The 17,317-nt window shown below is 39.8% G+C and overlaps 1 protein-coding gene across 1 annotated transcript in view; it reads left to right on the top strand.

Annotated features, from left to right (window-relative positions):
• DNAH11 (dynein axonemal heavy chain 11) overlaps window positions 1-17,317 on the top strand; it is a 367,119-nt gene that overhangs the window by 170,371 nt on the left and 179,431 nt on the right. Inside the window, exons 37-42 of the mRNA XM_058724852.1 lie at window positions 2,239-2,331; window positions 4,070-4,264; window positions 5,401-5,478; window positions 7,416-7,548; window positions 9,814-9,941; window positions 11,351-11,499. Of these exons, the coding sequence (XP_058580835.1) occupies window positions 2,239-2,331; window positions 4,070-4,264; window positions 5,401-5,478; window positions 7,416-7,548; window positions 9,814-9,941; window positions 11,351-11,499 (776 nt within the window). The remainder of the gene's footprint in view (window positions 1-2,238; window positions 2,332-4,069; window positions 4,265-5,400; window positions 5,479-7,415; window positions 7,549-9,813; window positions 9,942-11,350; window positions 11,500-17,317) is intronic.

Raw genomic sequence — 17,317 nt, 5'->3', positions numbered from 1 at the left:
CAGCTTTTCTGGCATGAAAGTATTAAAATGCCACAGTTAGAGCCACATAGTTACCTGTACTGACAGATGTACTTATTTGAAATTACCTGTCGTTAAGGTGGAATTTGGACTCTGAGAGCGAAATTGATGTTGTCCTTTTAATATGTAAATTTACATTCTGGGGGGAAATCCTAACAAATTTAACAACATGGAAAAATGTTTATGACAGTGTTCTATGCAAAAAAAGCAGCATGCCAAACTAGATACGATCTACAACTTGCATTTATTTTACACTTAGACTGTATGTATTATATAAAGTAACTGGGAAGTACATAGTGATTTTTAATTTTTGTCTCTGGGTGATAATACTGTGAGTATTTTTTATTTTTCTCCTTGTTTGTGGTATCCTTCTTATTTTTTCGAGGAGTTCATTTTAATTTTATCACGGGCAGAAGTCAGAAGCAAACAATGTCACTGAACCCGGGCAGTACAGAGTTGCAACTGCATCCCTTCCCAGTAGTAATATTTAAACACTGAGTGAGCACTTACTGTATCCAAGTAACATGTTTGTTGATTAAGAGGACAAGCAAGAACACATGAAACCAGCACACTCAGAGTTTGGAGTTCAGAGAACTTCCGGGATTGAGTTTCGGTTAGATAAAAATTAGAAGAACATGCAGGAGGAGATGATCATAGTTTCTTCCTTGAAAACCATAAGGTATGAGGGAGGTGTTGGGAGGAAAGGTAGAACAGACGAGGAGAGCATTCTCCAACTAGAGGAATGTCATGGGGGAGATGAGGGAAGGCAGTGAGGCCAGGACAGAAGGGCTGAGTTAGAAGTATAGACGCTGATACTTTTCTAAACTGTAGGGATTTAAGAAGAACCTGTGGATGGTTTTGACTGATGGACTAGCATAATGAAAACAGTGAGGATTATTTCAGCAGTTGTTGGATTTACACCAACAGGGTCACCAACTCGTCTTAAACCCGTGTCCAGAATTTCTTCTACCCCCTCTCCTTTAATGTTCTTACTGCACTGACTTAGCCCCCTCCTCAGTCTCTCTGACCTCCACACTCCAGTTCTTGCCCTTTGCCTTCTCTCCTCAAGCCGTCATCTTTTTCTGCATCGTGGCTCTCAAATGAGTTTTTACCATGACCCACAGTAAAAAAAATACTCCTTCTGTTGAGACTCAGGACCCACACCTGTGTGTCCTATGCACAGCTGAAACAACAATTTTCACCCAACACTTCTTGCCCTTCTTATTTGCAACGCATTATGGTGTTTTTCATTCTGTTTTCCTCTGTTCTATTACCAGCAGGAATGATGGTCAAGACCTGCTAAATTGATTTTACTATTCACTGCTGGATTGAAGGACATATTTATACACGGATATATTGTTTCACTGCTCGCAAAGCATTTTATTCTTTCAACAGCCTTGTAAAGTGGTTAGATCCTTTTATGTGCATTTTTATGGATGATGCTCGGAGAGGGTACTGACTTTCCCACAGGTGCCATTGAGAGATAATTTGAGAGAAAAGTTGTCGCTCTGTGGGTGGTAGATGAAAGGCAAAAGAGAGCAATCTTTTAATTCGTTGTCCCTTTACTGAGTACCTACCTGTTCAGTGCACCATGTTGGGACCTACAAGACAACAGGGAATAGATCTGTGCTCTGTTCTCCAGGAGCCCAGAGCCTGTGAAAGGAATCTTCTGTTGGGATTATGTGAAACTCTCAAAGCGGACATACTGTTATATCCCTGAATTGTAATAATAAAGTTTGTACTGCACTAAATGCCAGAGTTAGGGCTGGAGCGTCTGAGTGATTAAGAGGTAGAGTTATTAGGGCAAGTAGAGATCTGGGTCTGGGAGGGGTGGACTCACAGGGTTATCTGTTGAAGTCACACTGGAGAAATATGCCATGTTTAGAGGTGAGAATTTGCAAGTAGTTCAACTCAGTGTTAGCAGGTTTACTGAGACGAGAGCAGGGAAGATGGATGGATCCTTGGGGACGCTGCAACTCAGTGCTATGGGAAGAAGAGATCTGCTGACGGAGGCAGAGAATCAGGAGAAAGAGGGAGGAGGATACTGAAGGGATGTGGTTTTTACAAATTGGAAGAGAACAGGAAAATAGTACTTTACATCATTAAAGCATGTATTTATCTGAACTCTTCTCTTACAGCTTTTGGCTTTTACTTCTGGAATGAGAAGCTTATTCCCTTTTAAAATCTTTGAGAAAATATAACCTATGTTTTGATTTTTAGGATCATTATGATTGGGGACTTCGCGCTATTAAATCTGTCTTGGTTGTAGCTGGCTCCCTGAAACGAGGAGATAAAAATAGACCCGAAGATCAGGTACCACAGTGCTAATAACATGGTTTTGTGGAGTGGGTAGCTAAACAACTTCACAGAAATGAAAGTATGTATCTGGATGGTGGGCCATGCCTAGCGCAACTTTTATTTCTTTTTTTAAGTTTATTTATTTTGAGAGAGACAGAGGCACCACAAGTTGGGGAAGGACAGAGAGAGAGGAGTGAGGATCCCAAGCAGCCTCTGCACTGCCAGTGCAGAGCCCAGCCTGGGCCTTGAACTCCCAAAACCATGAGATCATGCTCTGAGCCGACCCCAAGAGTTGAACGTTTAACCAAATGAGCCACCCAGGTGCCCCAGTACAGAGCAACTTTTAAAAAGTATGATCTCTCTTTTTCACATAGAATATTTTGAGGACTGGCATTGCTTATATCATGAAAGATAAGTATTCTTGAGTATAAGTATATGAATACAGGAAAGAAAATGTGATTTTATAAGTGCTTTTGAAATAACAGCTACAAAAAATATTTTGGCAGTCATAATCAAATCAGTAATCACTGGTTGATTTCCTCTGAGGAACATTCAGAAAATCTGATTAATTGAGTTGGGATAATAATCCTGAAATGTCAGTGAAAACATAATCTAATGGAACCTAGTATGTTCACTTCACGGGTTGTAAAATGAGCATAGAACAGGAAGAACGATCACCTGACACCAGTGAAATGCAATGCTCAGGTGGTTATTCACAGCTGCTGGGTGAATGTTCTATCCCTGCTGGGGACTTTCTCTCTTCTTCTTTTTTCTCTAAATTTTTTAAGGGTTTTTTCTTTACTAAATAGTGAGAACAGTGGATATATGTCACTATGTGTATATTTCGTATGGCTTGAGAAGTTGAAGAAAACAAATCTATGAATTTCTTTTCACATTAAAGGATGCTTACGTGATTTTCTACTTCTGTAATACTTTCTTTTCCTCTCAGTCATAATTCATGATTGGACCGAGATTTTCTTGCAGTTTTCTTTTGTTGTTGTTGGATCGCTTACGTCTTTCTGTAAAAGTCATCCCGATGTTCAAGTTACTGCTTTTAAAATCTAAAGCCTTCTTCGGTTTTCAGCCAATACACAACAAATACCCAAACTAAAAATGGTTACATTTATTATTCCGAAGTTCTTAGAGATTCTCTTGAACAAAATGATCTGATGGTCCTAGTTAATTTATATCCTGGAGTTTGAGGATTAAGGAGGGAAGGGCCTCAGACCCTTTGTCAAGATCAGAGCAGATTGTTGCAGGAACAGGGCCTCCTCGTCGACCTGAGTCTGAAATTTGTGATACCAGCAGAGACTTCTCGTGTGCTGCTCTGTGCACTTCTAGGCATTTAGCCTCCCCGTACACAGAATGCCAACCTAACAGAGACCGGTATCCATATCCCATGCCTAAAGCCTTGCTTTAGATGCAAGGCTTAAAAACAGCATTTTTAGGGGTGCCTGGGTGGCTCAGTCGGTTAAGCATTCGACTTTGGCTCAGGTCATGATCTCACAGTTGGTGGGTTCAAGCCCCACATTGGGCTCTTTGCTGACAGCGTGGAGCCTGGAGCCTGCTTCATATTCTGTGTCTCCTCTCTCTTTGCCCCTTTCCCACTCGCACTGTCTCTCTCTCTCTCTCTCTCTCAAAAATAAACATTAAAAAAAATTTTTTTTTAAGTAATAAAAAAACAGCATTTTTAGTTTTGAAGATGTCTGGTACACCTTGTATTGGCCATTTAAATACAGTGTTTTCTTCCTAGGTACTCATGAGAGCATTAAGGGACTTCAATATGCCTAAAATAGTGACAGACGACATCCCCGTGTTTTTGGGCCTGGTTGGTGACCTGTTTCCAGCCCTGGACGTACCTCGGCAGAGAGCACCGCACTTTGAACAGATTGTCAGGCAGTCTACCCTGGAGCTTCACCTGCAGCCTGAGGAGACCTTCATCCTTAAAGTAAATGGCGCATGTGCTTTTCACAGCAGCCCATGACATTTGCAGTGAGATTTACTGTATTTAAGTATCGTTAGCCAAAACATTAACTCACGTATTACACTGACTTTTACATAATCATAATATATTCTTTAAAGCATTCTAATAGGACCTGCTTTACTCCAGTAATTATAAATAATTATTTTGTAGTTACATTCTGTGAGAAGGAACATATGATTGGGTCCTGGTTTTGTTTTTTATTTATTTTTTTACCTTATTTATTTTGAGAGAGTGAGAGAGCATGAATCGGGGAGGGGCGGACAGAGAGGGAAAGAGAATCCCAAGAAGGCTCTGTGCTGCCAGCACAGAGCCCCATGGAGGGCTTGAACTCACGAAGTGTAAGATCATGATCTGAGCCGAAACCAAGAGACAGACGCTTAACTGACTGAGCCACCTACATGCTTGGGTAAGCACCATGGTGCTTGGTCCTTTATTAAGTCATGGTTTTAAATGTAAGCCTACTTCTCATTAGTTGATAAAATTTCTTGGTTGCTCTTGGAGACATGCATCAAAAATTAACGTTCCTCTTTTCTTTCCATCTTAGAGAACATGGGAAGTAAATCATTAGTATGTGCCTTTAATGGGGAGAAAAGTGTCAACATATATGATATCTGACTTATCAAAGGCTTGTGCACATGTACACTCACTTTGGGTGTAGTAAATACACGGACATTAAAATACACATAAAGTATCTATTTTAGATATTTTAAAGGATATAAGCCATTACTCACTTGTAGGTGATTAGCCATGTATGGTTTTTGTTCAACACTTCATGAAGACTCCTTGATTTTGTAAGTAATTCCTACCACGTCCAAAGTACACTGTACTTCACTTCTGCCTGCATCAGTGACTCACTGAGTCCTGGTTTTTCTTCACTCTTATTCTCATGTTGTTCTTGGGGAGATCCAGGAGAAGCTGTGGTTGTCATCTATGTTAACTTTCCTGGACCATAATTTTGTAAGTGGGAGCTTTCTTGGGTTGTAAGGAAAGAATTGAGCAAAAATGGGTAAGGATTTTTGTTTGTTTGTCTCTTGTGTTTTGTTTTGTTTTTAAATCACCAACTCATGAAAGGAACCAATGACTGCCTGTTTGGTCTGCAGGTCGCCCAGCTTGAGGAACTGTTGACCGTGCGGCACTCTGTGTTCGTGGTTGGAAATGCAGGCACAGGAAAGAGTGAGGTATGGCGAACTGCCTGCTGGTTTTTAGCCACACAAAGAACAGATTTTGGTTGGACATATTTTTAATTCTCTAAGGGTTCCCTTCATTGAATTCCTCCATAATTTTGAGGTAGAATGTGAGACTCTAATACTGCCTTTTCATCAATTTGCACTATTTTTTTTTTCATATTAGGGGCAGGGAGGAGGTAACAAATAGAACCTTCTGTCCAGATAGAAAAGCTGAGAGAAGACGGGGCTTTCCATATTTATGAAACCTACTTTTTTATCTTTCCCAAGATGCTTTAGATTCTCATTCCCATATTACTAAGAAAAACCCAAATATTTTCCTTCAGTACTTTCTCAGAAATATAGCCTTCGATAGGGGCAAAAGAAAACAAAAAGACAGAGAGGCAGCCAAACCCACATTGTGGGGGTCCCTGTTATGTGCTATGCTAGGTACATTATATGTGATTTACTGTGCACAGTGATGATATACTCTGGGTATTATTATCCTCATTTTTACTTCACTGCTTGATTTTGTTTGGTCCCACTGACAATCCTGGCAACGTACTTATTTTCTTGGTTGGCAGACACTATATGCAGAATTGCGTGCATTTTAATTCAGGGTGCTTGGGTATGAACGTATTTAGTAGCCAAAGACTAAAAATAATCGTGGAGTGGGCATATGAGGTTTTAGACCATGGGTGTGTGTAGAACTTGCCAGTATGTAGATCGGAACCCAAACTGGAACAATTGCAAAGGGAGGCACAGTTTTGTGATTTTTCTTGTGAAAAATGTAATAATTGAAATATTAAAGTAGATAACTGGTAGGCCTGTAATTATTTTGTTAGAGTAAGTTTCAGATGAGGGCCATGGTTCAGGGAAGGATAAAATTAAATTCTATAATTTCCAGTAGATTAATGGTTTCTAAAAATATAAGCTTAATATTCCTAAGGCATTCAATTTCTTTCATCTCATCTTCACTGGTTCTGTTCTATTCAACCTTTACTTAAGCTGATAGAACCAGCACACGGAAGCTCAGGCCACGTTACTTAGCAACTCTTGCCCTTCCCAACTATTTGGCAGTTGTTTATTAGTCCTTCAACCCCCTGTGAGTAGATCGGGACGAAGAATATCTGAAATAAAAGCCACAGCTTCTCAGAGAAAGCAAAGAGGGTAGGTGGGGCACATATTTGGGTGAATATGTCAATTAATTAAACTGACATAGAGAAAGCATCTGTCCTGTGAATTCTTATCCTCAAAGCTTCTTTTTCTCCATTATCTAGATCAGAGTTTCTCAGCTTCATTCACTGTTGACACTTTGGGTCCAATAGCTCTTTGTCACGGAGGCTGTCCTTTGTGTTCATTATAGGACACTGAGCAGCGTCCGTGGCTTCTGTTGTGTCGCATGCCCTCTTTGTCAAGTCTGGAGCGTCTCCTGAGACGCTGAGAACTGTTGCTCTGGGTCACTAGGTGTCCAAGCACGCCCGGACTAGCATCACAGGTCCCACCTCGGACATTATTAGAAATGCAAATTCTTAGTCATCCTAGCCCTACTGAATATTAGAAGCTCTGGGTTGGGTCCAGCCATCTGTGTCTTAACATCCTGTAAGCGATTCTGATGCATCCTACATAAGAGCAGAGTGGATTTTAATAACAGGAACAGGAACACTTATTTACTTATTTGCACACATGGTTAAAAACCTCAAATGATACAGCGACTTCCTCTAGTACGCATGGTTCAAAGAATCAGGTGAAGAGGTCCTAAGAGATTGTAGGATTAAATTTGTACATGTAAATGTGCACACGTAAATTTTTCCCCGTACTTACTACATGCAGAATATGTAGGAATGTAAAATGAATAAGAAAATCCTTTAGAAACCATTTGCTTTCCATTTGCCTTCCATTTGCCTTACAGGAGTATTAATTTTCTGAGCTTTTTTTCCTTCTCCCTTCAGATTTTGAGAACACTGAACCGAACATATGTTAACATGAAACAAAAACCTACTTGGAATGACTTAAACCCCAAAGCTGTGACAACAGATGAACTCTTTGGTTTCATACATCACGCTACTCGAGAATGGAAAGATGGCAAGTAGTATTTCCGCTTTACAAGTGCTAAAAATTTCTTTCTTATTTTTTCTTTTCTTTTCTTTTCTTTTTTTTTTTCTCATCCAGAAAATCATTTCTCAGCTCTAGCCAATTTCAGTCACAGTTGTAGATTTATTGTGTATGTGTTGGCATTATTGAAAATGTAGCAGCTCATAAGAGCATTTATAACCAGTAAATTAAAACTAGATTTGAATAAGTGGTCGATTTGCATTCAGCGAGTTTGTGCACAGAACTGTGTATTTTATCCCATGTCAATTATGTCAGGGCTCCCTGTAAACCAGGGAAGAAGTCAACATGAACACTTCACGAGACTTTTATAAAGGATCTAATCCAAGACCCTGAGTTTCAGGCAGGCACTATTTTAGGCTCCAGGGACAAAAATTAATGGGACATGTTTGTTGTCCTAAAAGTTTTTGCAAACAGGCAGATCCTTTTGTTAAAATCTGTTGTTACTTCCCAGTTCAATATAAATGCACTAATCTTGGCATTCATACTAAATGAATACTTTGAGTCCTTTCTCCCTTTCATACTCTATATTCACCCTTAGAGTAAATTGTGTCGGCTTTACCTTTAAAATACAGTTTGTGTTCCAGTGCTCTCCTCCTTTGCCTCTATCATATTAGCCTGTACTGTCTCTTGCCTGTATTGGTTCAGTAGTCTCCAACTCTCATCTCCCTGCAGTTCATTTTCCATCCAGCAGACAGAGGGCGCTCTTTAAAATATTAGTTCCCTGCTTGTAATTTTCAATAGGTTCCATCTCCCTTAGAATCCAACCCTTATCCAAGGTTTACAAGGTCTTGTGTGATTAGATCCCCCTTCCCCATCTCTGATTTCATTTCCTGCTCTGTGCTCTCCCACCTGTTATAATCTATACACTCTGGCCTCCTTGCTCTTCCTTGAACATGCCAAGCATCTTCCCATCGTTGGGCCTCTGCACTTGCTCTTTCCATCATTTGCAACACTACAGATAGTTTGCATGCCTTAAGTTATTGAAGTGTCTGGTCAAATGTCACATCAGAAAAGACTTCATTGAGAATCCTGTCTATAGCAGCACACCTTGCCATTCTCCATTTTCTTACCATGTATACACTCTCCTAAATCTGTGGGACAGTCACAGTTTACTCCTAACCTTTCTATCTTTTTTTTTTTTTTTCAAGGACTGTGGCAGGAAGGGAATAATACTAGTTTATGCTGAAAACCTGTGGACGTCATTCAAATCAGGGATCATTAGAAAAGGTTGCTGGGGTTTTTTTGTTGTGTTTTAATGAGTGGTGGTGGTAGTTCTACATACTGTCATTTATTTTTGCACAAAATATTTCACAGAGCAAAAAAAAACCATCCACGTATGTGCATAGAAACCATTGTTCTTATCATATTAAATATTTGAGTTTTGAAAAAGCAGTAACTATCAAATACATCATGTAACACGCACAATGCCTACATAAGTCGTGATAGCAAAGAGGACTATGGATTTAAAATGCTTTCATCTTGGGGTGCCTGGGTGGCTCAGTCGGTTGAGCTTCTGACTTTGGCTTAGGTCATGATCTCACAGTCTGTGGGTTTAAGCCCCGCGTCGGGCTCTGTGCTGACAGCTCAGAGCCTGGAACCTGCTTCAGACTCTGTGTCTCCCTCTCTCTCTCTGACCCTTTCCCGTTCATGCTCTGTCTCTCTCTGTCTCAAAAATAAATAAACATTAAATAAATTTTTTTAAAAATAAAACGCTTTCATCTTCTCATCTTGTGAAGTAATATGCCAACAACCAAATTTCTCAAAGAATGTATAGCACCTTTGAATTAGCTTCAAAATTCTGTCTCATGAATAGTGTTACAGAAAAACGGAGAAAGGTGAAATAAACTAGTGTCTGGCCTAAAATGGATACTGAACACATGTACACGGACAAAGATAATGTCTTCATTTGGTGTAAGTTTTGAGTTGTGTGTGTGTTACTCTCTATAAATCCCCACACCTGTTCTTCAAGGAAGCTCCTGTCATCTTTATTTGACACATGGGAGAAGCTCAGAGAAGTTAAGGTGTATCCTCATGGAAGGGAAACTTGCCCATTGGTATGCTTTCCTGGTGTAGCTCTAAAGGTATTTATTACACTTATCAGAAGGAGGCAGCAAATTCACAGCAAATTTATTTGCTTATTAAAAGAATTTCCTGTAGAAATAATAGTAACTTAGTTTAGAAATAAACAGCCCTCAACTCCATTATGTATTAGGATCACTTGCTTGTAATTTATAGGTCTCTTCTCATCTATTCTGCGAGAACAAGCGAATCTTAAACGTGATGGACCAAAATGGATAGTCCTGGATGGAGATATTGATCCCATGTGGATTGAGTCACTAAACACTGTCATGGATGATAACAAGGTGAGTAATATCTCCATGCTAACTTGAACATCACATCTGGAGTGCAGTAAGAATTTTGTTCACTTGTTGATTTAAATACTAGTTTTTAATCATTAAGCCTGATATTCTTTAGGAATGAAATTTATTTTGTGCCCGTGAAAGTGGCACTTTGCTGGTAATTCTCTTAATTTCACTGTTAAAGTATTGACGGGGGTGCATTTTTCTTGCTGTATGGATTTAACCACCTCTATTTTTTTTTAATTTTTAAAAAATGTGTATTTATTTTTGAGAGTGCTTGAGAGTACAAGTAGGAGATGGGTAGAGAGACAGGGGTTTGGAGGATCTGAAGTGAGCTCTAAGCTACCAGCAGACAGTCCCGTGCAGGGCTCGAAGTCCCAAACTGGGAGACCCTGACTCAAGCCAAAGTCGAATGTTGAACCAGCTGAGCCACCCAGGCATCCCAGATTTAACCACCGTTAAAGAGAGTTAGGTATATATCTAAGAACTTAATTCATACATACCTTGCCATTTTCTAAGAGTCAGGCATAAATTATTAGATCTTATCTTTGTTTTTTTTAAATATGAAATTTATTGTCAAATTGGTTTCCATACAACACTCAGTGCTCATCCCAACAGATGCCCTCCTCAGTGCCCATCACCCACTTTCCCCTCCTTTATCTTTGATTAAGTATGGAATACTTGGATAATAAAAGGATGAGTCTGTGCCCTGTGTGAATTGATGAAATGTAGCTATTGAAATTAAGTAGTTCTCTGGCTACAGAATGAGTATAATGGGTTTCTAATCATTTTGCCCTGGCTGACCCAGTGTTCCCAGCAGAAACATTGATGGTCCAGGTCCATGAGACCCCACTTAAAGCAACACAAGGTCTATGGTTAGGATCAGGAGAAAGAAAAAGGTAATCATCATTGCTACAGAACAGAATGACTCATCTCCTTAAATTAGCAGTGATTACTGTTTTCTGTATTAAGACATTGTTCATCATAAAATATAGGTCTGAGATCTTTATACTTGCATGAGTTTCCATAGGGCGTTTGATAATTGTGGCATTACAGATTCTAAAGAAAGTTTATTTTTTGTGGTGTTCAGGCCTTTTCATGTAGATCCACCCTTAGAACAAATGTCTTCTCTTTAGACATGTCATCTCTTTAGTCGTTACCACAGTTATTTAAAGGTTGGCCTGAATGGGTCCATGTTGGTGAGTTTGTTCCTCAAGGATCAGCGAGCTCTCCTCTGGGATTAAGTGAGATCTTCACTCAGACTGCACTTCTAACTCAGAGGAGTACTTTTGGCACTTCTCTTGGGGATGGGGGCATGGGAGAAGTACCTTGTGTTGTGGTAGCGAGTTAGCCTCATTGTTTTTGCCCCTCAACAACCGAGGGCCTCTTTTATGCTGTGCTGTTCTGTCCAGGTGCTGACCTTGGCCAGCAATGAGCGCATAGCCCTTACTCCCTCCATGAGGCTGCTCTTCGAGATTCATCACTTAAGGACTGCAACCCCAGCTACTGTTTCCAGAGCTGGTATCCTATATGTGAACCCACAAGATTTGGGCTGGAATCCGTGAGTACTTACCATTTTAACCATTTTTAAGTGTACAGCTTAGTGGCATTACATACATTTGTATTGTCGGGCAACCACCACCACCATCATTCTCCATAACTTTTCTCATCTTCCCAAACTGCAGCCCTGAACCCATTACACAGGAACTCCCCTATATGCCCTGTCCTCAGTCCCTTTCTCTTTTCCATCTTTACGAATATGTATATGCCAGATGCCTCTTATAAATGGAATCATACAGCAATTGTCTTCTTGTGAGGGGCTTACTTCAGTTAGCATAATGCCTTCAAAGTTCATCCATGTTGTAGCATGCTCCAGAATTTCCTTCTTTTTTAAGGCTGAATGATGTTCCATTGTATGTAGATACCACATTTTTCTTATCCATCTTTCTGTTGATAGACACTTGGGCTCCTTCTACCTTTTGATTATGGAAAATAGTTTTTGTGGCTATGAGTATACAGATAGGCCTTTGAGTCCCTGCTGCCAGTTACTTTGGATATATTCCCACAGGTGGCATTTCCAGTTCATATGGTAATTCTGCTTTTAATTTTAACTTTCTTAAATTTTTAATGTTTATTTATTTTTTGATAGAGCAAGCCAGGGAGGGACAGAGAGGGAGAAAGAGAGAAATCCCAAGCCCGCAAACTACGAGATCATGACCTGAGCCAAAACCAAGAGTCAGGCACTTAATTGACTGAGCCACCTAAACACTCCTGCTTTAATTTTTAGAGAAACCACTGTACTGTTTTCCACAGTAGCTGCAGCATTTTACATTCCTCCCAACGGTGTACAAGGGTTCCAATTTCTGCACATTCTTACCAACACTTGTAATTTTCTCTCTTTTTTATGACAGTCATCCTAATGGGTGTGAAATGGTGTTTCACTCTGGTTTTGATTTACATTTCCCTAATGATTAGTCTTATTGAGCAGCTTTTCATGTGCTTATTGGCCATTTGCATATTTTCTCTGGAAAATGCTTATTTTAGTCTTTTGCCTATTTTTTTAAATCTAGTTTGCTTTTGTTTTTATTCTTGTGAATATTTCTTTTTTCAGTCTTAGCTATAAAAACTAAAATTTTATCTGATCATTTGAAGGAAGTATTAGCAAATAAATTTAAAGCTAATTAAGTAGGCTAATTTGAAGATAATGAAAGGAGGGCCTGGGTGACTTACTTGAGCATCTGACTTCGACTCATGTTATGATCTCACCAGTTGTGAGTTTGAGCCCCATGTAGGGCTCTATGCTGACAGTGCGGAGCCTGCTTAGGATTTTCTGCCCCCTCTCTCTCTCTGGCCCTCCCCTGCTCACTTTATGTCTCAAAAATTAAAAAAAAAATTAAAAATTAAAAAAAATTAAATAATTTTTTAAACAAAAATAATGAAATTAACACCTGTATGGATTTGTCATTTTTATTTTTTATTTTTTTATTTTTTTTTAAATTTTTTTTTAACGTTTATTTATTTTTGAGACAGAGAGAGACAGAGCATGAATGGGGGAGGGGCAGAGAGAGGGAGACACAGAATCTGAAACAGGCTCCAGGCTCTGAGCTGTCAGCACAGAGCCCGACTCGGGGCTCGAACTCACGGACCGTGAGATCATGACCTGAGCCGAAGTCGGACGCTTAACCGACTGAGCCACCCAGGCGCCCCATGGATTTGTCATTTTCAGTTGGACATTACCCTGTTCACACCTTGTACGTGTTAAGAACTCAGTATTTGTTGAATAAGTGAATAATAATAGCAGTTCATATGGAGAACGAAGATATAGATATATCATTTTCTGTAAATACATTAATGTATAAACTTGTGTGTTCATACTGAGACATATGATATCCATACCTGAGCGGTGGTAATTCTTTGATGGAGAACAAATTGTGCCCACTTGCTGCTCTCGAATGCTTACACTTGGCATAATTCATCCTGGGCGGCACGTGTTGCACCTCTGGCATTCCCTCTATGAGGTGTGGAAAGAGTGTTTGACCTCCGCACGTGAACACGTGCTTGAGGGCTACTGGTGTCAGAATCTTCTGTCCACCCCTCCCCCCTGCCCTGCCCCCACAGGCTGTCCTGTATGGGCCACTTCAATGGGCTCCTTGCCCTCTGGCTCCTGGTTGGTTTGGCCCATGAGAAGCCCTGTCAGGGAATGAGAGGGAGAGAGGAGAGTGAGGTCAGCCTATTTACTTCCTTGGCTCTTTCCATGCGGTGTCACATCAGGATGGCTGTGTCCCTCAACTGCAGGTCACCCCTCCTCTAAAGTCTTTCTATAAGATTTGTCCTTTCCACATTCTGGTAGTCCCTCGTGTCCTTGTCCCTGCAGGCACAGGTGCACTAACCGCTCCTCGGTTATTACCCATGGCACAAAACTTTCCCCTCCAGTTTCCCTGCTCCGTGCCCACACCTTTGTCAGTAGTCCTCTTGGCAATCCTTCCCTGTTATCCTGATGTCAGGGTGACATCTGTTCCCTGCCACGTGCTTGGCTGACGTGCTTCTCCAGGCTGCTTTTTCTGGGTACTGATTTGTTCACCGAAGGTCTCATCCCTTGACTCCACAGCAAAGTAGAGCCATGCCCAGGCTTTTGTGTCCAACAGTGTTTTATTGGATTTATCTGGGAAAGGAGTGATTTTTAAAAGTCTAAGGTGGAGAGTTCTTCTTGAACTGATGATAGATTCTTTTCCCAGGTAGGATTCAGACTGTGTCCTAGGATGTTTTTGTGGGTTTGGGTCTGGCTAACAGAGCATCTATGTTAGCCCTTGACTCCCCCATAAACACTGCAGAGGCATTCCTCACAGCCCATTTCCTTCAGGGGACCCCCTCTGGATGTGGTCTGATTTCAATCATGAACCTCATGATTCTCAAGGTCTATGTAGTTTAGGCTCAGTAGCATCGCATAGAGATTCGTGCTAATGAAAGCTGTGTAAAGCCCTTTTCAAGAAAGACTTTTATCTAGTAAGTCAAACAGTCTTACTTGATTAAAAAAGGCACCCAATTTGCATTCCTAAGAAAGTTAAACAACTCTTTCTTCACCATTAGATTTTATTTTTACTGAGGTTTTTTTTTTCTTTGTTTTATCCAAGATCAGTGGGTTTTAATTTTCATGTGTGTGACCACAGAGCCATTATCCAAAATGATGGGAATCTTCTCTAAAGGATATTTTTACATTTTTACCATCTACCACCAGAAACTTTAAATGAACTACAAAAAAATGGGTTTTTCAGATTGGGGGATATACTTTTACACCATATTTATTGCATACGTCATTACTTTTATATGATAATAGTATCATACCTTTGCACGTATTGACTCATTTAATCCTTAATTACCTTCTGAAATAGAATTATTAACCCAGTTTTCCAAACCGATGTCTTAGGTCTCTTCCCCCCCCCCCCCAACTTTTAATTTGAAAGTATTTGAAATTATAGAAAATTTGAAATGGTGGTAGTCCACTGTATCCTTTTTTCCCCTACAGTTATCAATTGTTACCATTTTACTGTATTTACTTTCTCTCTGGATGTACACTCTCTCATAGGCACAGACACACATATATTTTTTACTTAGGTTTACTTCTGCTAAATTATCTGGAAGTAAGTTGGAGACATTATGCCCCCTCACCACTGAGTAGTTGATTATTGCCATGTAGGATATTCTCCTACATGAACGCAGTACAATTAACATACCTAAGAAATTTTTCCTTGATGTGGTATTTAATAAAGCATAATATTTCTTTTTAAAAATTCTTCTTAATGTTTGAGATAGAGTGCGAGTGGAGAAGGAGCAGAGAGAGGGGGAGACAGAGGATCTGAAAGAGGCTTTGTGCTGATAGCAGAGAGCCTGATGTGGGGCTCAAACTCACGAACCACAGGATCATGACCTGAGCAGAGGTCAGACACTTAACTGACTGAGAGCCACCCAGAGGCCCCATGAGGGCAAATTCTTCACATTTTCTCAGTTAACTAAGACGTTTCTTCTATAGGTTTTTTTTTTTAATCTAGTATCAAAACAAAGATGATCATGCATTGCATTTACTTGTCTGTATTTTCTCTCTTGATGTAGAATATCCGCCCCCCCCCCACCTTTTCTTTCATGATACTTACAGTTTTCAGGGAAACAAGCCAGATGCCTATAAGAGTGACCCATTGGTGGTTGCAAAGTGGTGACTTCCTAATTCATTCATTGTATTTATATATATGAAGTGACATTTTCCTATAAAGAATTCCTCCTCTTCTTTCCTCTTAAATTCCTCCCTTCCACTCCTCTCTCCCTTCCTTTCTTTTTCTCTCTCACTTTATCTTTCCCTCTTTGTTTTTTCATAGGTATCATTTTCTGTTCATGGTTTCTTTTAGTTCGGTGGGTTATAATTCATTACCATCATTTTCCTGGCTAGATGCTCACTTTGTCTCAAATTTGCCATCAAGAGCCCCTTCCGGCCAGCCCCTTACATGCTCTTTTTCACCTGTCGTTGTAGATCTTTGAGTGCTTGGCTTTCTGGCTAACCAAAATGCTTCTGACTCATTTCATTCTTCCTTCACCCTCGCTGGATTCAGTGATTTCTCCAGGGAGCCAGAGGAAACCACCTTTTGTATAAGCAACAGTATTTAGAATCCAGTATAGGGATGTTTAGTGTACTCATAGCTACTGATAGGTCATTGCTTTTAGGCTTTTTGAGTGAGCACAATTAGAAATATATTTCTTTAATTCTTATTGTGGGAAATGCTAGGTTACTGTGGATAGAAGAGATGGTAAAATATTTTGTTGATAATACCTTTCTGGGATTCCATTTAAGACCTAAAGGTAGTGACAGTATCAGGTAGTCTTAGATATGTTTGTTTAAATTCTCTGAACTATTCTAAAAAATAATTTTATATCCACACTTAACAGACATGGAACATACCATGTCAGATAACAAATAACCTTAAAATCACATCACCATGTGATTGGCTATAGAAATCAAATACTATTTTACTTTACCTCCGAGTCTTAAGTCTACTAGACAAATACTGGACAGTTCATATATGTCTGTTGAGATCTTGAGAAATCGAGAAAGAACAGGAATTGGAAGAAAATTTCTAGAATCTATGAGCAAGATTTTTTTTCCAGTTAGAAAGGGATTAATGTGTAGAAAAGGAAAAGCAAACAGGCAGTGACTTATTTAAATTCATTCATAATTCTTTAAGTTGCTTAACTTAAAATTATTTAAGCAAACATAATTGAAATAAGATCTACCAAACTACATATTACCTTAAAGAGGATGATAGGAAAAGGTCAGAATATCTCTGGAATTTAGTCCGATTCCAAGAGATTACTGGAAGGTAAGTTTTGGGAGCCACATCTTTAGATCACTCTTAATCCTTTATTACTTGCATTTGTATTAGTTTTTTGGACTTTGTCTGTCTCATCAGTCTCTCCTGCATTGGCTGAGCTCACTGTCTTCTACCCCGGAAATCCCGTCCTCCATCTTTGCATACTATATATATTTGTGAACATATTGATGCAGAAATCATTGACATACACTGCCAGTCAACACCTCCTAACCGCTGCCACTTTTCCAGGCCACGGTGAATGATAGAGCAACCTGCAGTTTGCTGACAGGGGGCATGTTATAGAGAGAGCTCCTATAAGTTCCACCTCTCCTACATGACACTATTCCGTTCCCAGACTAGTGAGTAACCTAGTATATCTGGGCGGTTTCCAAACTAGAGGGTTTTAGACTTGATGGGGTATATGAATGGCACTTCTGGAGAAGGGAAGGGCAACACAGTTGATTATATGGAACACATTTGCAAATGAGCACGAAGTAAAGATTCTCTTAGGGACCTGGATATTGA

This window comes from Neofelis nebulosa, chromosome 4 (assembly GCF_028018385.1).
Source record: "Neofelis nebulosa isolate mNeoNeb1 chromosome 4, mNeoNeb1.pri, whole genome shotgun sequence".
NCBI classification, from domain to species: domain Eukaryota; kingdom Metazoa; phylum Chordata; class Mammalia; order Carnivora; family Felidae; genus Neofelis; species Neofelis nebulosa.
Note: the sequence above shows the minus strand (reverse complement) of the source record. Positions and strands in the feature narration are given on the sequence as shown.